The following is a 20,625-nucleotide window of genomic DNA, read 5'->3' as shown; positions in this document are numbered from 1 at the left end:
AAAAGAGGCTTTAAAAAAAAATTTTTTTTTAGATGGAGTTTCCACTCCTGTCGCCCAGGCTGGAGTGCAATGGCACTGTCTCAGCTCACTGCAATCACCACCTCCCGGGTTTAAGTGACTCTCCTGCCTCACCCTCCTGAGCAGCTGGGATTACAGGTGTGTGCCACCACTCCTGGCTAATTTTAGTGTTTTTAGTAGAGATGGGGTTTCACCATGTTGGCGAGGCTGGTCTTAAACTCCTGACCTCAGGTGACCTGCCCACCTTGGCCTCCCAACCAAAGTGCTGGGATTACAGGTGTGAGCCCCGGTGCCCTTTTTTTTTTTTTTCAGGAGAACCTAGTGTACCAGCTGAAAAAATTTCCATTAAAATACTAGGGGAAATTTTATGCTGTAACTGGAGAAAAAAAATATAGACACAAAGCAACACAGATCACAGATCAAAACATCTACTCTAGACTTCCCACCAGACACCGAAAGAAAGCTGGGGGACTTGTCTCTTCCCGGTGCATAGGGAAAACCCAGCCCTTTGAATTTCTTCCTATCCTTAGCCTTCACTGGGGTGTCAGTCATCCAGTTCCTTCTGGCTGAGACAGGCTGGGAGTAGAAAAGGGGTAAGCATTTCCCGGGCTTTCAGTCCTACAAGTAAGTTGGAGATGGGAAGGGAAGAAAGAGGCCTTTATCATGATTCTCCCTCAGAAAGTATAAGCTCTAAAAAAAATCAGACCTTTCCTACTGCTAACATTCATATTCTGTCATACTATGAAATGCATTCTTCTGTTTTTTAAATTAATTATTTTTTTTGAGATATAGTCTGGCTCTGTCACACAGGCTGGAGTGAGTGGTGCAATCTCAGCTCACTGCAACCTCCACCTTCCGGGTTTAAGAGATATTCCTGCCTCAGCCTCTCAAGTAGCTGGGACTACAGGTGCCTGGCACCATGCCCTGGTAATTTTTGTATTTTTAGTAGAGAGGGGGTTTTACCACGTTGACCAGGCTGGTCTTGAACTCCTGACCTCAAACGATTGCCCACCTTGGCCTCTCGAATTGCTGGGAATACAGGGGTGAGCTGCTGCACCCAGCCAAAAAAGGTTATTTATTTATTTATTTATTTATTTATTTTTTGAGATGGAGTCTCACTCTGTCACTAGGCTGGAGTGCAGTGGCGTGATCTCGGCTCACTGCAACCTCTGCTTCCCGGGTTCAAGTGATTCTCGTGCCTCAGCCTCCCAAGTAGCTGGGACTACAGGCGTGAGCCACGGCGTCAGCACACCGGCTAATTTGTGTATTTTTAGTACAGATGAGGTTTCACCATCTTAGCCAGGCTGGTCTCGAACTCCTGACCTCATGTGATCACCTGCCTTAGCCTCTCAAAGTGCTGGGATTACAAGCGTGAGCCAACTCACCCACCTGATAATGTGTGTTCTGACTTGACCTTGGTGGCATGTGGAGAAGATGGTTTGGGACTTGTTTATGTAGGAATAAAGTTCATGTTAGCAAGCAGTGAACCTCCCTCAGTGATTCGGGCTCAGCTTGGAACCGTCCTGCGAGGCATGTGACTTCTTGTAGAGTGTGGAACTAGGATACTCTGAAAATGAAACAAAAAGGGAGCTTTTGCTTATGCATCCTGCTTCTGCTGAGGAACACACAGCTCTAGTCACCTCCAGCACAAGATTCATGTGGGGCAGTAATAGTAACAGTAACCCTGCTAGGTCACTTAGGGAAATCTCCCACCAGGGGATGGCCAGCTGGGCCATTGATAGAGTGGTACCCAGCCACCTTTCATGAGTGCCTTTAATTAAAATGACATTTTAATTAGGTATTTAGATATATCATAAGGTGAGACAGAAAGACAAATAAACATGATTTCCTTTAATTTTTTGGAAAACTTTCTTAGCCCCTTATAAAGGGTTTAGCAAGAAACTAGGAAATTCAAGTTGGATAATTTAGTTTCTTTTTCTCTAATTTAGTTTCATTTCTCTTTACACAAATGTCATTTCCTCTCTGTCGCATTCCAGGCCACTATGCTGTCTCCTCCCCAAGACTTCTCTAGCACTCCATCCTGGCAGAATTAATTGTTTGCTGCTTCCTGTAGACTATGTGGCACATGACTCACTGAAGCAATTATCACAATGTATTTGATTACATTTCTGCTTTTTCCCTCTAGTTGGTGAATTCTCAGATGTAGGGAACTCTCCCTGTTTGATCTTTGTCGTCTTAGGACCCAGTATAATACCTGACATATAGTAGGTGCTCAATAAATGAACTAAATGTAATTGAATTAGTATATTCACTTTACTGATTATTTTGTTGTTTTAGTCCCCTCCCCTCTTTACTGGTCTGGTTATTTTCTTTTTCTTTTTTTTTTTGAGGTGGAGTCTCACTTGCTCTGTCACCCAGGCTGGAGTGCAGCGGCAGATCTCAACTCACTGCAACCTCTACCTCCTGGGTTCAAGCGATTCTCGTGCCTCAGCCTCCCAAGTAGCTGGGATTACAGGCATGCACCACCACACCCGGCTAATTTTTGTATTTTTAGTAGAGACGAGTTTTTACCATGTTGGCCAGGCTGGTCTCGAACCCCTGACCTTAAATGATCTGCCCACCTCAGCCTCCCAAAGTTCTGGGATTACAGTGAGCCACTGCACCCGGCCTATTGTTTTCAAAGATTTGAAGATAGAGTGCATCAGAAACATTTTTATATTCATTATCTTTACTTTCTATTGCTCAAACTACGTGAACCTTTTGGCCAAATACAAGCCATTGATGGAAATGGTTTGCAGATGATTCTTAAAAGCGGCTGAGAGGAGAGGGATTAGGGAGGAAGCAAACTCCTTGTGGGACAGGGTCAGAATTCAAAGAGGAAATGCAGAATTAAAAACAAATTTCACTGAATTCTAATAAGATCAGGTATAGAATCATAAACCTGAGGAAAATCTAGGTATATAAACCCAAGACGTGGACCAGGCATGGTGGCTCACACCTGTAATCCCAGCATTTTGGGAGGCCAAGGTGGGAGGAATGCTTGAGCCCAGGAAATTGAGACCTGCCTGGGCAACATAGTGAGATCCCCATCTCTTCAATAAAATAAAATATTAGCTGGATGTGGTGGCACATACTTATAGTCTCAGCTACATGGGAGGCTGAGTTGAGAGGATTGCTTGAGTCCAGAAGTTTGAGGCTGTAGTGAGCTATGATCGTACCTCTGCACTCCAGCCTTGGAGACAGTGTGAGACCCTGACTCAAACAGAAAAAAAGAATAAACCCAAGATGTGGAGGAGCGGCTTCTCAGAAGCTAAATTCTAGGAGTCATGTGATCCTCTTAGCCTTGTAGGTAGCTGGGACTACAGGCATGCACCACCACGTCCAGCTAATTTTTGTATTTTTTGTACAGGTGCGGTTTTGCCATGTTGCCCAGGCTGGTCTCAAACTCCTGGGCTCAAGCAGTCCTCCCGCCTCGGCCTCCCAAAGTGCTGGGATTACAGGTGTGAGCCACCGTGTCCAGCTTCATCCACGTTTTGGTCACAAATATTATGTTGAGGTAAAAATCTAAAAATCCCATTTCCTCTCCCTTCCTCCCCAACATGACATATTAAAACTGGTTGAGACCGGGCGCGGTGGCTCATGCCTGTAATCCCAGCACTTTGGGAGGCCGAGGCTGGTGGATAACCTGAGGTCAGGAGTTCGAGACCAGCCCGGGCAATATGGTGAAATCTGTCTCTACTACAAATACAAAAAATTAGCCAAGTGTGGTGGTGCCTGCATGTAATCCCAGTCACTCAGGAGGCCGAGGGAGGAGAATTGTTTCAACTCAGGAGGCAGAGGTTGCAATGAGCCCAGATTGTGCCACTGAACTCCAGCTTTGGAGACAGAACAAGACTGTCTCAAAAAAACAAAAGAGGGAGGAGGCTTCCTGAGAGAGAACAGAGCAGTTGGAATCCTAGAGTGTTGTGAAGGAGAAGGAGGAGGAAGAGGATGAAGGTGCTGGAAGTGAGGGGAGGTGGGCCAGAGCCTGATCATGAGGGCTCAGTGGCCCATGCTGAACATTCTGGTCTTTATCCAAAGAGCAGTAGGCAGCCTTTGAAGTGGTCAGCTTTAGGTGGAGAAGTCATATGATTAGATTTCCATTTTAAGTCCCGGCTTTGGGTAAAGGGCAAGAGAGAATAAGAGTAGATCAGTTAGGTGTCTCTGATAAGAGTAATCTAGATAAAAAAGACAGGCTGAAGGTGGTGGATCTGGAGCATAGTGAACAGATTTGAAATGTTTATTTGGAGTTAAAAATTGGTACTTTAGGATGGATGTGGTGGCTCATGCTTGTAATCCCAGCACTTTGGGAGGCCGAGGCTGGCAGATCAAGAAGTCAAAAGATCGAGATCAGCCTAGCCAACGTGGTGAAACTCTGTCTCTACTAAAAATACAAAAATTAGCCTGGCTTGGTGGCACATGCCTGTAGTCCCAGCTTCTCCAGAGGCTGAGGCAGGAGAATCACTTGAACCTGGGACGCAGAGGTTGCAGTGAGCTGAGATCATGCCCCTGCATTCCAGCCTGGCTACAGAGCGAGACTCCAACTTAAAAAATTTGGTGCTTTATTAAGAAACCGTTTGCACCATAAACATTGTCCTTGATGGCTTTGTGTGTGCCACAACTTGATGCTTATTTCTTTCTGCTCCATAGATAATACTAAGTGCTGGTTTTCCTCTCAGCCAACTTCCCCACCCCTTGACTTGCACCCCCAGACTGTTCAGTAGGTGAGGGAATTTTCTCAGTTTGCATGTTTCCTTATCTGCAAAATGAAGGCAGTGGATGGATGTCTAAGTCCATTTGCCATTCTGTTATTCTACAATCCTGTAATTTTTTTTTTCTCTGTTGCCCAGGCTGGAGTGCAATAGTGTGATCTCAGCTCACTGCAACCTCTGTCTCCTGGGTTCAAGCAATCTTCCCACCTTAGCCTCTCAAGTACCTGGGACTGCAGGTGTGCACCACCACACCTGGCTACTTTTTATATTTTTAGTAGAGATGGGGTTTTGCCATGTTGGCCAGTCGTCTGGTCTCAAACTCCTGACCTCAAGTGATCCGCCTGCCTCGGCCTCCCAAAGTGCTGGGATTACAGGCATGAGCCATTGCGCCTGGCCCAATCATATAATTTTTACCCTGGCAGATTTTTACCAATTATGTTAAACAACAATGCAGATCCAACAGGAACCCCTTCTAAAAATACCAAAATTTCAGCACTTTGGGAGGCTGAGATGGGTGGATCAGTTGAGGTCAGGAGTTCGAGAGCAGTCTGGCCAACATGGTGAAACCCCATCTCTACTAAAAATACAAAAATTAGCTGGGTATGGTGGTGGGTGCCTGTAATCCCAGCTACTCAGGAGGCTGAGGCAGGAGAATTGTTTGAACCCAGGAGATGGAGGTTGCAGTGAGCCGAGATTGTGGCGTTCCACTCCAGCCTGAGCAACAAGAGTGAAACTCCAACAAAAAGCAAAAAACAAAAAACAAAACAAAACAAAACAAAACCAACTAGTAAGAGTTGCTTCTGGTGATATTCTTTTATGACTTTGCTGAAGCCAAGTGTAACCAGCCCTACCACCTTTCACTTGAAAAATTTATTACTTTTTTTTTTTTTTTTGAGAAGGAATCTCGCTGTCACCAGGCTGGAGTGTAGTGGCATCATCTCAGCTCACTGCAACATCTGCCTCCTGGATTCAAGCGATTCTTCTGCCTCAGCCCGAGTAGCTGGGACTACAAGTGTGTGCTACCATGCCCAGCTAAATTTTGTATTTTTAGTAGAGACAGGGTTTCACCATGTTGGCCAGGATGGTCTCGATCTCTTGACCTCATGATCCGCCGACCTTAGCCTCCCAAAGTGCTGGGATTACAGGCACGAATCACTGCGCCTTGCCGAAAAATTCATTACTTTTAACCAAAAGGCCTTAACCCTAGTGCCTTGGGACTAATACACTCATCAGCAATGGAGGATTCCAACATTGGTGCCTTCAACTGTCAGTATTTTTCTTGTATTCTGACTTCTTCTTGCCTAGTGGTTCGCAAGTTAGTAATTTAAGCCCTGGAACAGGACAGAAAGGTACATCAGGGGCTGGCACTCTGGTAGGAGGTGATATATGGACCTATAGTCTCTGCTCTGATGAAATCCAACCATTTCTTTGTGTGTGGGAGGAGTAAGGGAAATCAGATCAATCTGTATTTTTGCTGAATAGCAGGGCTGTCACTCAAAATGAGCTCTGACCTCTTGGTTAGTCCAAGCTTTTAGCTCTTGGTCTCACTGGTCAATCCAACCATGAATCAGGGCTGAGATTAGGAAGAGGCAAGTGAGATACTCACCCCCAGTGCAGAATTTAAAGGGGTGCAAAAAACCCAATAATAAAGATAAATAATATTTCAATGTAATATTAGAAAAATTAAATTTTGCATTCAAGGCAAATGCCTCTCTTGCCTCACCCTTGTCCTGACTCTGGCCCTGCTTGATATAAGTGCTTCTTCTTCTTCTTCTTTTTTTTGAGATGGAGTTTTGCTCTTGTTGCCCAGGCTGGAGTGCAATGGCATGATTTTGGCTCACCACAACCTCCACCTCCCGGGTTCAAGCGATTCTCTTGCCTCAGCCTCCCAAGTAGCTGGGATTACAGGCATGCGCCACCATGCCCAGCTGATTTTGTATTTTTAGTAGAGATGGGGTTTCTCCATGTTGGTCAGGCTGGTGTCAAACTCCCGACCTCAGGTGATCCACCCACCTCGGCCTCCCAAAATGCTGGGATTACAGGCATGAGCCACTGTGCCTGGCTGATATAACTGCTTCTATAATTAGTCACAAGTGAAGGGAAGTAAGTAGTCAGGTCAGTTATAGGCTGGGCTGCAGACATCAGTAACAATCAGGGATGGATCAATTCTCAATCTCCCAAGTGCCACGGGCAAGGAGTTGAGATGGCCATAGAATAGAGGATTGGGGCGGGAGGATGTGGAATAATATGCACCTGTACTGTACTTCTGCTAACATTTACCCAATGTCTGGACTGAGAAGCACAGCTATTTTTTTTTTTTTTTTTTTGAGACAGAGTTTCACTCTTGTTTCCCAGGCTGGAGTGCAATGGCTCCATCTCAGCTCATCGCAACCTCCGCCTCCCAGGTTCAAGCAGTTCTCCTGCCTCAGCCTCCCGAGTACCTGGGATTACAGGCATGCACCACCCCACCCAGCTAATTTTGTATTTTTAGTAGAGACGGGGTCTCTCCATGTTGGTCAGCCTGGTCTGGAACTCCCGACCTCAGGTGATTTGCCTGCCTTGGCCTCCCAAAGTGCTGTGATTACAGGCGTGAGCCACTGTGCCCTGCGAACTATTTTTTCTCATTACAGTGGCGGAATGGACATCCTCCTCCAGGCACATGGAATGGCATATGGCAGCATCTTGCATTCGTGTTTGCAGCATACGTGTCTGAAATAGCTTTGGAGGACTACTTCTCTGGTTTAGGGCTGAAAAACCACTGTGTCATTGAAGGAACTAGCAATGTTTAACCTGAAGTCAAGAAGATGGAAGGAAAGGGGTAACATGGCAAAGATTTAAACTTGAAGGGTTGTTTAAGAAAGTGGGACTAGACTTACTCTGTGTCATATCAGGAGCAGTTCCAGGAAGCAGATATTAGCCCCATGTGAAGAAAAATGTTTAATAACAAGAATACCCCAAGAGAACTGCCCTAAAGAATGGGGAGCTTCTGGAAAAAGGGTTACAAAAGGGCATTTCTGCTTTAGGGAGCAGGTTTGCTGAACTGTTATTTATTTATTTATTTTTGACATAGGGTTTTTCTCTGTTGCCCAGGCTGGAGAGCAGTGGTGTGATCACAGACCTCTGTAGACTCAACCTTCCGGGCTCAAGTGATCCTCCCACCTCAGCCTCTCAAGTAGTTGAAACCACGGGTATGTATCACCACACCCAGCTATTTTGTTTTATTTTGTAGAGACAGGATCTCACTGTTTTACCTAGGCTGCTCTCAAATTCCTGGGTTCCAGTGGTCCTCCCACCTCGGCCTCCTAAAGTGCTGGGATTACAGGCATGAGCCACCGTGCCCATCCTGAACTTGTTCCTATAGGGTTATTGCCAATTTCAATATTCTATTCTTTTTTCTAGATCGGCCGCCAGGAAACATTTGACTTTTACTATATCACTGTAAGCATCTTAGGTCACTTCCATAAAAACTAGCTCTCCGAGTCAGAGGGGAGAGCAGTGTAGAATTTTCTGATTCACCTCTGCGCCATATCACAAAAAAACTTGCTTCACTGATTATTGTAAAAAGCTTGATTCCTTTTTCTTTCTTTTTGTACTGTGTCTTTCTTTTTTTCTTTTTCTTTTCTTTTTTTTTTTTTTTTTTTTGAGATGGTGTCTCGCTCTTGTTGTCCAGGCTGGAGTGCAATGGCGCGATCTCAGCTCACTGCAACTTCTGCCTCCTGGGTTCAAGAGATTCTCCTGCTTCAGCCTCCCAAGTAGCTGGGATGACAGGCATGCGCCACCATGCCCGGCTAATTTTGTATTTTTAGTAGAGACGGGTTTCTCCATGTTGGTCAGGCTAGTCTCGAACTTCCAACCTCAGGTGATCTGCCTGCCTCAGCCTCCCAAAGTGCTGGGATTACAGGCATGAGCCACTGTACCCGGCCTGAGCCATCCCGCTTGGACTTGTATCTTTCTTTTCTAAAAGTTGCAGCTTGACTGACCAATTGGAAAATATGCCCTCTTTTCTCATAACATGTGCTTAGCCATGCAAATTGCTGTTTTGTACACTTGTAGCCCTTGAGAGATAATGTAGGGGGCTGAAAATGTCTGGGCTGGGTTTTAGTGGCCTTGTATTATAGTTCTGGCTCTGCCACTGTGGCCTTAGGCAAGTCTTTTAAATTCACTAAGTCATATTTTCCTTATTAAAAACATTTTTTGTTTTTGTTTTGTTTTGTTTTTGAGATGGAGTTTTGCTCTTGTTGCCCAGCCTAGAGTACAATGGCACCATCTCGGCTCACTGCAACCTCTGCCTCCTGGGTTCAAGTGATTCTCCTGCCTCAGCCTCCAAAGTAGCTGGGATTACAGGTGCGCGCTACCACGCCTGGCCAATTTTCTATTTTTAGTAGAGACAGGGTTTTTCCAGGTTGGTCAGGCTGGTCTTGAACTCCCAACCTCAGGTGATTCCCCCGCGTTGGCCTCCCACAGTGAGCCACCGTGTGTGGCCTGTTTGTTTGGTTTTTGAGATATAGTCTTGCTCTATCACCCAGGCTGGAATGCTATTACAGTTCACTGCAGCTTAGACCTCCTGGGCTCATGTGATCCTCCTATCTCAGCCTCTCAAGTAGCTGGGACCACAGGTGTGCACCACCATGCCTGACTAATTTTTGTATTTTTTGTAGACACAAGGTCTCATTTTTAGTAGAGACGGGGTTTCTCCATGTTGGTCAAGCTAGTCTCGAACTCCCAACCTCAGGTGATCTGCCTGCCTCGGCCTTAATCAGGTAGTGTTACCTAAATCAGGTAGTGTTACATGAAATCTCAGGAAACCATTTTTTTTCTTGAGCTGGAGTCTCACTCTGTCACCCAAGCTAGAGCACAGTGGCACCATCTTGGCTCACTGCAACCTCCGCCTCCCGGATTCAAGCAGTTTTCGTGCCTCAGCCTCCCAAGTAGCTGGGATTACAGGCGCCCACCACCACACCTGGCTAATTTTGTTATTGTTGTTGTTGTTCTATTTTTAGTAGAGACAGTGTTTTGCCATGTTGGCTGGGCTGGTATTGACCTCCTGGCCTCAGCTGATCCACCCACCTTGGCCCCCCAAAGTTCTGGAATTACAGGCATCAGCTGTTGCACCCGGCTGAGAAAACCACATTTTAAAAATGGACTTGAGGTAGTCTCCTGAGCTACTAGGCACAACTGTTTATAGAGCAATACATATATATATATTTTGATACAGAGTCTAGCTCTGTTGGCCAGGCTCAAGTGCTGCGGCACGATCTCAGCTCACTGCAACGTCCGTCTCCCAGGTTCAAGCGATTCTTCTGCCTCAGCCTCTTGAGTAGCTGTAACTACAGGTGTCCACCACTGCGCGCTAGCTAATTTTTGAATTTTAGTAGAGACAGGGTTTCGCCATGTTGGCCAGGCTGGTCTCGAACTCCTGATCTTAGGTGATCCACCCGCCTCGGTGTCCCAAAGTGCTGGGATTACAGGTGTGAACCACTGCACCTGGCCGCAATATTATTTTTAATTGGGGTTTTAATCCAGTAGACGTTTACATTAATTGCTCATTTTCTGTCCTTTTTCTGAACTGGCAGTCTGCATGTTGACCTGGAGATTGGCCCCCAAGCATGGGGCTTCCTTGTATCTGGGAGTGCAGTTATGCCTGCTGTGTTTGCAGTTAGACTTGAGGGACATTCACAGCTCCAGGGACTTGCACCAGTGCTTTCCCCAGGTTCTCAGGCCTCAAGGGCTCAACAGCATGGACTTTCAATTACTAAGGTTCATCTGGCTACTGCTGCCTTTGAATGTCCAACCTGCTGCCAGAGATCAACGCCGGGTTCCTTGATATGGCACTCTTCCTCAAGGAGACCCACAAGCTACTTGGCAAGTTGGTGACATTGGACCCCTATTACTTTAAAAGGGCCAGAGATTTAAAAAATATGTGTGTGTGTGTGTGTGTGTGTGTGTGTATCTATATCTATCTATCTATCTATCTATCTATATATATATATATATATAGAGAGAGAGAGAGAGAGAGATGGAATCTCCTCTGTCACCCAGACTGGAGTGCAGTGGCCTGATCTCAGTTCACTGCAACCTTCACCTCCTGGATTGAAGTGATTCTTCTGCCTCAGCTTCCTGAGCAACTGGGATTACAGGCACATGCTATCACACATGGCTAATTTTTTTTTTTTGAGACAGTATCTCACTCTGTTGCCTAGGCTGGAGTGCAGTGGCATGATCTCGGATCACTGCAACCTCTGCCTCCCAGGTTCAAGCAATTCTCCTGCCTCAGTATCCCCAGTAGCTGGAACTATGAGCATATGCCACCACGCAAGGTTAATTTTTTGTATTTTTAGTAGAGACCAGTTTCACCGTGTTAGCCAGGATGGTCTCGATCTCCTGACCTCGTGATCCACCCACCTCAGCCTCCCAAAGTGATGGGATTACAGGTGTGAGCCACTGCACCTGAGAAGGACCAGAGATTTGCTCTCACAGGAATCAATACTTTCTCTGAGTATGACTTCGCCTTTCCTACCTGTAGGAGTCTCGGCACACTGCAACCTCCGTCTCCAGGGTTCAAGTGATTCTCCTGTCTCAAGTCTCTAGAGTAGCTGGGACTACAGGCATGTGCCACCACACCTGGCTAATTTTTTGTATTTTTAGTAGGGACGGGGTTTCACCATGTTGGCCAGACTGGTCTCAAACTCCCGACCTCAGGTGATCCACCCACCACAGCTTCCCAAAGTGCTGGGATTACAGGTGTGAGCCATCTGTTCTTAAGCAATCCTCCCACTTCAGTCTCCCAAAGTGCTGGGATACTGCTTCCAGCCTTGTTATTTGATGTTACTGTTCTGCTTGTAATAATGACATTAATAATGTCTTATGTATCTGTCAATGCATGATTAGGTAACTTTTAATTACACAATTGATGCCATCTCTGTTACCCTGAGACCATATTGAAATAGAACTAATGGAACATAACAGGAAACAACAAGGTTGGGCAGAGAATCTGTTACTTAAGATCAATGATTCTCACTACTATACAATTGTTGTATGTTTCCTGAGCTGGTTTTGTGACCACTTCCCCTTCCTTCCCCGCTATCCAAAATGTGGTAGAGCATCTGTGCTTGACAATAACGACAACACCACCACACACAGAAATCAGAGTTGCTAAGCTGTTAAAGAATTTTTTTTTTTTTTTTTTGAGATGGAGTCTTGCTCTGTTGCCAGGCGGGAGTGCAGTGGTAGGCTCTCAGCTCACTGCAACCTCTGCCTCCCAGGTTCAAGAGATTCTCCTGCCTCAGCCTCCCGAGTAGCTGGGATTACAGGTGCATGTCATCATGCCTGGCTAATTTTTGTATTTTTAGTAGAGATGGGGTTTCACCATGTCGGCCAGGCTGGTCTCGATGTGTTGATCCACCCACCTTGGCCTCCCAAAGTGCTGTGATTACATGAGCCACCGTGCCCCTCGGCTGTTTTAAGAAATTTATGCATGCTGCCAGTTGAGATAGTTAGAGACTCGTGGATGAATGCTGGGCAGGCTGGGTCTAGCAGGGGTTCCTTGAAGTTAGAAGTAAAGTAGATGGGCTAAGTGATGTGCTTATTTTTTTCCTCTTTAACATCTGTAGTGGTCATCTATGTGGTTGGCTGCTCCGTATGCCTTTTGTTTTGTTTCCTTTTTTTTTTTTTTTTTGAGACAGTCTCACTCTGTCACCCAGGCTGGAGTGCAAAGGCTCCATCTTGGCTCACTGCAACCTCCGGCTCCCGGGTTCAAGTGATTTTTCTGCCTTAGCCTCCCAAGTAGCTGGGATGACAGGCATGCGCCACCACGCCCAGCTAATTTTTTGTTTTTAGTAGAGACGTGGAGCAGGGGGGTGGTCCTCACCACTTTGGCCAGGCTGGTATTGAACTCCTGATCTCAGGTGATCCGCCCACCTTAGCCTCCCAAAGTGCTGGGATTATAGGCGTGAGCCACTGCGCCCGCCCTCAGTATTCCTTTTCTAAGAAGGTGCTCTGTATCCCCATCTGTGTGGTCACTTATGGAAATAACTACACAGATGTTGTTGGTGGATTGTGATCCAGTACCTGGCCATGAGTTTGGGTGATGGGGTTCCTGGTAAGTCAGGGCAAGGGTTCCTTCCCCCGGCAGTATAGTTGAGTAGTCCAGGAGTGTGTAACTGACCCCAACCGGACCAATGACTCTCTTCTCAGAACTTTTTTGTACTTGGGCTATAGAAATTTGGGTCAGTTTGTATATGTGTGGCTGTAAGATGTAAAGTTCAAGAACTACTTTTTTCTTTTTTTTTTAGACAGAGTCTTGCTCTGTCACCCAGGCTGGAGTGCAATGGCACGATCTTGGCTCACTGCAATCTCTAATTTCTGGGTTCAAGCAGTTTTCCTGCCTCAACCTCCTGAGTAGCTGAGATTACAGGTGCCCACCACCATGCCTGTCTAATTTTTTGTATTTTTAGTAGAGACGAGGTTTCACCATGTTGGCCAGGCTGGTCTCAAACTCCTGACCTCAGGTGATCCACCTGCCTCGGCCTCCCAAAATGAATGCTGGGATTACAGGCATGAGTCACCGCGCCTGGTCAAAGTTCAGGAGCTTCTATTGCCATATGGAGAATGCCATTACTTAGAGAGAAAAAATAATGAAGCCAGTATGCAAAGGTGAAGCAAAGATAAGCAATACAGAGAAGGCATCTGCATGGCATTAAGGCCCTGGTTTTAGCTGTTCCAGCCAAAATCGATGCTGTTTATTACATTGATGAAAATGTGTCTTTATAATTTGGAAATTGATGGAAGATGACTTGATTGCAGGAAAAGCTATAAACGGTTCCTACCTATTATACCATTTACAAAAAATTCTCTCGTGCATATTTTTTCTTCCTGAGCCTCCTATTGCTTCAACAAAAAGTTCAAGTAGTCCGGGCGTGGTGGCTCAAGCCTGTAATCCCAGCACTTTGGGAGGCCGAGGCGGGTGGATCACGAGGTCAAGAGATCTAGACCATCCTGGTCAACATGGTGAAACCCCGTCTCTACTAAAAAATACAAAAAATTAGCTGGGCATGGTGGCGCGTGCCTGTAATCCCAGCTACTCAGGAGGCTGAGGCAGGAGAATTGCTTGAACCCAGGAGGCGGAGGTTGCGGTGAGCCGAGATCGCGCCATTGCACTCCAGCCTGGGTAACAAGAGCGAAAACTCCATCTCAAAAAAAAAAAAAAAAAAAAAAAGTTCAAGTAAAAAGAAGAACAAAAATAGTATAATTCAATACAATATTTATTGTTCTTTGTGTTAGGTGTGGTAGAGTAGAAAGAAGTATGGCTGACACAAAACCAACTAGACAATCACTGAAAAGGTACAATGTGAACAATTATGAAGGAGAGATCCTTGCAGGTTAAAAGGGGAGTCTTCCAGCTATGGGATTGATAAACGCAGGGAAAATTTGGTAGAAAGCCAAAGACCATGCTCCATGTGTAACTCACAAAGTGATTCAAAACAGAAAGCTAACTTAATGCGAATCAATGCATTTTTTACTAAGTATGGGGTACTGCGAAAAAGCATACGGCCCTTGCCTTTTAGGAAATTGCCATCTTTAGAGGCAAAGCAAGACTTGCATGTATTCTCAAAAGATCCCCATTACCTTATTTCCCCTTTAAACCGCTTCACCATATTTGAAATCATGTTATTTGCTAACTTGTTTGCTGATTTGTTTTCCTTCCTCATCCATAGCCCCTTAAGGGCGGGGATTTTTGTCCTTTTTTGTTTTTGGAACCCCAGCCTCTGCAATAGTGCCTGGCACAATGCAAACAGCTCAATAAGAATTCATTGAAAGAAATGGAGAATTATGTCGTAGGGTGAACTCATCCTAAACTCTCTGGCCTTGAATCTGTCTGCTTGGCCAAGATGTCAAACATTAGAGGTTAGGCCGAAAGAGAAGAGGAACAATTTTTTCCCTTTAGGTCAGTGGTTCTTAGCCTTTGGTTACGTTAGCATCACCTGGGGGCATCTTTAGACATCATCCCGAAGCCCAGACAGCACCCAAGACTAAACCAGAATCTCCAGTCAGTGGGTCTCAAGCATCAGTATTTTTTTATTTTTTCAGACAGAGTCTCCTTATGTCACCCAAACTGGAGTGCAGTGGCGCGATCTCGGCTCACCGCAATCTCCGTCTTCCGGGTTCAAGCGATTCTCTTGCTTGTCTCCCGAGTAGCTGGGATTACAGGCGTCTGCCACCACTCCGGGCTAATTTTTGTATTTTTCAGTAGAGACGGGTTTCTCCATGTTGGCCAGGCTGGTCTCGAACTCCTGACCTCAGGTGATCTGCCCGCCTAGGCCTCCCAAAGTGCTGGGATTACAGACGTGAGCCCCCGCGCCCGGCCAAGCATCAGTAGTTTGTAAAGCTGTCCGGAAGACTCCAACGTGCAGTCAAGGGCAAGAACAGACTGAGCCAAGGCGCAAGGGTCAAGGATAAAGGAGATAAATTCCACCGGGCAGGGCCGCGCCTCTTCTCGACGTCACGCCCTGGCGGTGCTGCGTGATTCGTTTACTCAACCGAGAATGGGCTGGCCTCGCTCTAGCAACACGCCCCGCACAGATTGAGTGGGAAGCTCCGCAGCGGCGGACTCCAGCCTCCCGCCAATGAACGGGTAGGATCTGCCCAGGACAGCGCGGCCCCGCCCCCGGACGCTGCGGCCCCGCCCCCGGACACAGTGGTCCGGCGCCGGGGCGGTTTCTCAGCCAGGGCGCGGTCGGAGGAGTGAGGCTTGCTTTGGTGCTCGCGCTTGCGTCCGCGTCTGTTTTATCGCCTGTTTCCCCGTTTTATCGCCTGTTTCCCTCCGCCGACCAGCGCGCGGGGCCCGGTTCTCCATCGCGCGCACAGCAGCCTGACGCAATGAGGCGGGCAGCACTGCGGTAGGTGGCGGGGCGTGGAAGGGGCTGCCAGGGCGGTAGCCTGTGGCGTCCCCACTTTCCCTCTGAGCTCCTGGCGAACCCCGGCGGAAGAAGTGGGCCGGGGCGGGCGGAATAACGCGTGGACATTTGGGCTCGATGATAAGGGGAGCTCGCTCGCTGTGACTCCGGCCGGACAGGGGTCCGCCGGCCTTGGGTTGGGAGAACCTCGCTCCCGTGTTGGCGACTTCTGGCACTGAGTTAACATTAAAAGCAAAGCGGCAGTTTTAAGGGAGGAAGTTGGGTGTTCCCTGAAATTCCTTTCTCCTTGCTCATCAGGGGAGTGGTTGGCGGCCGCTTTGGGGTAGCCCCTTGTCAGATATATTTGGAGTTCCACGTTACCTCTAGCCCTTCATCCTCCTTTGGAGAACATTTTTAGGATTAAATGCTTGACCTGTTTGGGCTCTGACCTAAGTTTGTTGTAACATTGGCAGAGATTACAGGGTACCATTTGGCTCTCAGGACCTTAGTTAGTTAGGACTGTGTCTAGGGCCCTGGTGCCGATTTGAACTTTACATTTAATGAGCCACAAAGCCCGTATAAGAGACGGGATGCTTTGATTGGGCCACGTGAGGGGGATGCCTTTTTGTATATGTAATCTTCCCAGCTGGCACAGTTAAGGCCTACGGGCCTTAGACTCCAGAGCGTGTCTGGCTCTCCCTAATCCCTTTCATCCCAGCATGCCAGCCTGTCCAAGTTTTCTGCCTGGCTGTATCCCAGGGGGCTCACATCTACTCCAGTTCATGAAGTTATCTTGTTACCAGTGGGCCTGTCCCCCGATCTGACTCATAGTGCTTTTGACTCACACTGATCTCATCAATTCCTTTGGGAGTCCTGGATCTCTCTCAAGGTTCCTGAGGACTTTGTTATCAGTTGTGAGGGTTCTGTCTGTCTTGTTTATAGGACTTTTTAAAAAGCCTTGGTTAAACTATTTGAAGACAGACTGAAAGTTATTATGAGAGGGGCCGCAGTTGGCTTTAGCTTGCAATGTGAAAAATCTACAAAAGCTCTGCGGTCTTGGTCAAGTACTTTCTCTCATAACACCGTGTTCCTTTCTTGAAAGTTATATTGAGGCCGGGTGTGGTGGTGCACATCTGTAGTTCCAGCACTTTGGGAGGCTGAGGTGGATGGATCACTTGAGGCCAGGAGTTCGAGAGCAGCCTGGCCAACATGGCAAAATCCCTGTCTCTACTAAAAATACAAAAATTAGCGGGGCGTGGTGGTACATGTCTGTAGTCCCAGCTGCTTTGGAGGCTGAGTCAGGAGAATCGCTTAAACCAGAAGGTTGAGGTTGCAGTGAGTGGAGATCACGCCCCTGCACTCCAGCCTGGACGACACAGTGAGACCCCGTTTCAAACAAACAAAAAACTATTGAACCTTAAGCAGATAATCTGTCAGTGTTTAGTGAGAGGAGGAGTTCACAAATGAATACAGACTGAGATGATTAGGTTCTTTGACTGGTGGGCAACCTTTATAGCTTCTTTTTTAGACTTGCAAGAGGCCCTTGACTTTGTGTAGTCTCTAAATAGATGTTATTTCCTCAGAGTGAAGGACATGTGAGTAGCATTGCCTGTTACTGCACTGAAGACTCTTCCTTGCCACCTGCTCTAAGCTTGGGACATTTGTTCATGTTGGCCAGGACAGTCTCAATCTCTTGAGCTCGTGATCTACCCACCTCGACTTTCCAAAGTGCTGAGATTATAGGCATGAGCCACCGGGCCTGGCCGGCCTCAGTTTCTTAAGGAGGTTGGTTTGAATCAGAATCTTCAAATATAGAGGGACATGGGAGTATCAAAAAGGGTCTGTGCACTCCCTGAAATAGTATATACCATTTTGTGTGTGAGCAAAACTATATTCCAATCCTCCCCATGCCTGCTTGAGGTCCACAGTTTCCATCACATTATCTGTAGATAGGATGCCAAATGTAGTGAAAAGTTACCATTATATGCCAGGGATGGTGGCTTACGCCTGTAATCCCAGCACTCTGGGAGGCTGAAGCGGGCGCATCACTTGAGGTCAGGAGTTCAAAACCAGTTTGGTCAACATGGTGAATCCCCATCTCTACTAAAAATGCAAAAACTAGCTTGGCATGGTGGCACACAGCTGTAACCTCAGCTGCTTGGGAGGCTGAGGCATGAGAATTGCTTGAACTCAGGAGGTGAAGACTGCATTGAGCCAAGATGTGGTTCCAGCTACTCAGGAGGCTGAGGTGGGAGGATCACTTGAGACCCAGGGAGGTCGAGGCTGCAGTGAGCCATGATTGCACCACTGCACTCCAGCCTGGGTGACAGAGTGAGACTCTGTCTCAAAAAAAAAAAGTTACCATTACCCAAATAATCCCAAATACTATGTTAGCAGTATGATATAGAGTTATTATTACCAATATGCTATTGGTATAAGCAACGTTGCCAAAGTATTCAAATTATGCCTTTGTTGTGCTATAGGAATGTATTTCCGAATTTCTTTTTTGAAGGGGTTGATAGTCTATTTGTGTGTGTGTTTTTTTTATTGCATTTTAGGTTTTGGGGTACATATGATGAACATGCCAGATTGTTGCATAGGTACACACGTGGCAGTGTGATTTGCTGCCTTCCTCCCCTTCACCTATATCTGTCATTTCTCCCCATGCTATCTCTCCCCAACTCCCCACCCCCCGTCCCTCCCCCATTTCCCCTCAACAGACCCCAGTGTGTAGTGTTCCCCTCCCTGTGTCCATGTGTTCTCATTGTTCAACACCTGCCTATGAGTGAGAACATGCGGTGTTTGATTTTCTGTTCTTGTGTCAGTTTGCTGAGAATGATGGTTTCCAGGTTCATCCATGTCCCTACAAAGGACACAAACTCATCGTTTTTGATGGCTGCATAATATTCCATGGTGTATATGTACCACATTTTCCCTGTCCAGTCTATCATCGATGGGCATTTGGGTTGGTTCCAGGTCTTTGCTATTGTAAGCAGTGCTGCAATGAACATTCATGTGCATGTGTCCTTGTAGTAGAATGATTTATAATCTTTTGGATATATACCCAGTAATGGGATTGCTGGGTCACGTGGAATTTCCATTTCTAGGTCCTTAAGGAATCGCCACACTGTCTTCCACAATGGTTGAACTTAAGGCAGCATGCAAAGATTGGGGCTCTAGGACAAGGCAGCATGCAAAGATTGGGGCTCTAGGACCACGATTTTCCAAAAAATTGGCCCAAGTGTTTCTCCATATTCATTAATTCCCTTCTTTTCTCCCCTCATTTGATTCTGTGTTTGGCAGTGGTCCATGATAGTGCCCGGCTGAGGATAAGTTTTTGGTTCGTTCTTTCCTCTTTTTTTTTTTTTTTTGTTTTTTTTTTGAGATGAAGTTTCACTCTTGTTCCCCAGGCTGGAGTGCAATGACCAGATCTCGGCTCACTGAAACCTCCACCTCCTAGTTTCAAGTGATTCTCCAGCCTCAGCCTCCCGAGTAGCTGGGATTACAGGTGCCTGCCACCATGCCCAGCTAATTTTTGTATTATTAATAGAGGCTGGGTTTCACCATGTTGGTCAGGCTGGTCTTGAACTCCTGGTTATTAGCCAGCCTTGGCTTTCCAAAGTGCTGGGATTACAGGCGTGAGGTACCACATCTGGCCTCCCCCTTTTTTTTTCTTTTTGAGACAGAATCTTGCTCTTTTATCCAGTCTGAAGTGCAGTGGTGCAATCATGGCTCACTGCAGCCTCGGCCTTCCTGGAGATCAAGTGATCCTCCTATCTCAGCCTTCTGAGTAACGGGGACCACAGGCGTATGCCACTATGCCTGGCTAATATTTTAAAATATTTTTGTAGAGATGGAATCTCCATATGTTGCCCATGCTGGTTTCAAGTGATCCTCCCACCTTGGCCTCCCAAAGTGCTGGGATTACAGGCATGAGCCATTGTGCCCAGCATGTTTCTTGCTTTTTGATTTTTGGGGAGACTTTGGAGAAGCATGACTTTCTGAAATAATAATAGCTAGAGTGTTTTTAGGGCTTGTCAGTATATTAGATACGCTCTTCTAGACATGCCCTTCAGGGTTTAATATGTGTTAATTCCTTTATTCTTTTGACAATCCTATGGGATAGGTACTATTGTTATCCCCATTTTACAGATGAGGAGACTGAGGATCAGGGAGGTTAGGTGACTTTTCTAAGGTCACTCAGCTAACAAGCAGCATGATCGGGCTCTTTTTTTTGTGATGGAGTCTCGCTCTGTTGCCCAGGCTGGAGTGCAGGGGCGCATTCTCAGCTCACTGCAGCCTCTGCCTCCTGGGTTGAAGCAATTCTCCTGCTTCAGCCTCCGGAGTAGCTGGGACTGCAAGTGCCTGCCACCATGCCCAGCTAATTTTTGTATTTTTAGTAGAGATGGGGTTTCACCATGATGGCCAGGCTGGTCTCAAACTCTTGACCTCAAGTGATGCACCTGCTTTGGCCTCCCAAAGTGCTGGAATTACAGGCGTGAGCCACTGCGCACAGCCTTTGGGCTCTTAACCCCTATACTATATTGTCTCACACAGGCAGGATGAAATGATTTTCATCCCTCTTCAGAAAATGCTGCTTTTTAGGGTAGGAGAACAGTTTCTGTGTATATTTGTATTTATTCAGATATGTGAGACTGGTTATATAGCTCCTGTTAGTGATACGTATTCAAGGTATTTAGCCATTCAGAATCAAGTCCCATTTCTTATATCGGATACATTTAATGCATCTATTATAGTTGCTATTAATATGTTGGAGGCGTGATTTTTTTTTGCTCTTTCAGCTAATGGTAGCAATAGAAAGGATTAGCTTTTTCCAGTGTGTTCTTTAAAACCAGATATATTCAGTTTTAGAATGCTAGTTTCTTTTTTTTCTTTTTCTTTTTTTCTTTTTTTTTTTTGAGACGGAGTTTCGCTCTCGTTACCCAGGCTGGAGTGCAATGGCGCGATCTCGGCTCACCGCAACCTCTGCCTCCTGGGTTCAG

General features: G+C 46.4%; 1 protein-coding gene across 3 annotated transcripts in view; it reads left to right on the top strand.

The window, feature by feature from the left end:
• Positions 1-15,417: 15,417 nt before the first annotated feature.
• The window catches only part of ACOT9 (acyl-CoA thioesterase 9), a 53,460-nt gene continuing 48,252 nt past the window's right edge, over positions 15,418-20,625 (top strand). For 2 of the 3 annotated variants that reach the window (XR_012515581.1, XM_003924092.3), the window contains exon 1: positions 15,418-15,625. Coding sequence is in view for 2 of the 3 variants with exons in the window: in XM_003924092.3 (XP_003924141.1) it covers positions 15,606-15,625 (20 nt within the window). In the remaining variant the exon portion in view is untranslated. The remainder of the gene's footprint in view (positions 15,626-20,625) is intronic. The other variant, XM_003924091.3, reaches the window with a different exon arrangement.

The sequence above is a fragment of the Saimiri boliviensis genome, chromosome X, assembly GCF_048565385.1.
Source record: "Saimiri boliviensis isolate mSaiBol1 chromosome X, mSaiBol1.pri, whole genome shotgun sequence".
Taxonomy (NCBI): domain Eukaryota; kingdom Metazoa; phylum Chordata; class Mammalia; order Primates; family Cebidae; genus Saimiri; species Saimiri boliviensis.
This window is presented reverse-complemented; position numbering and strand designations above follow the sequence as displayed.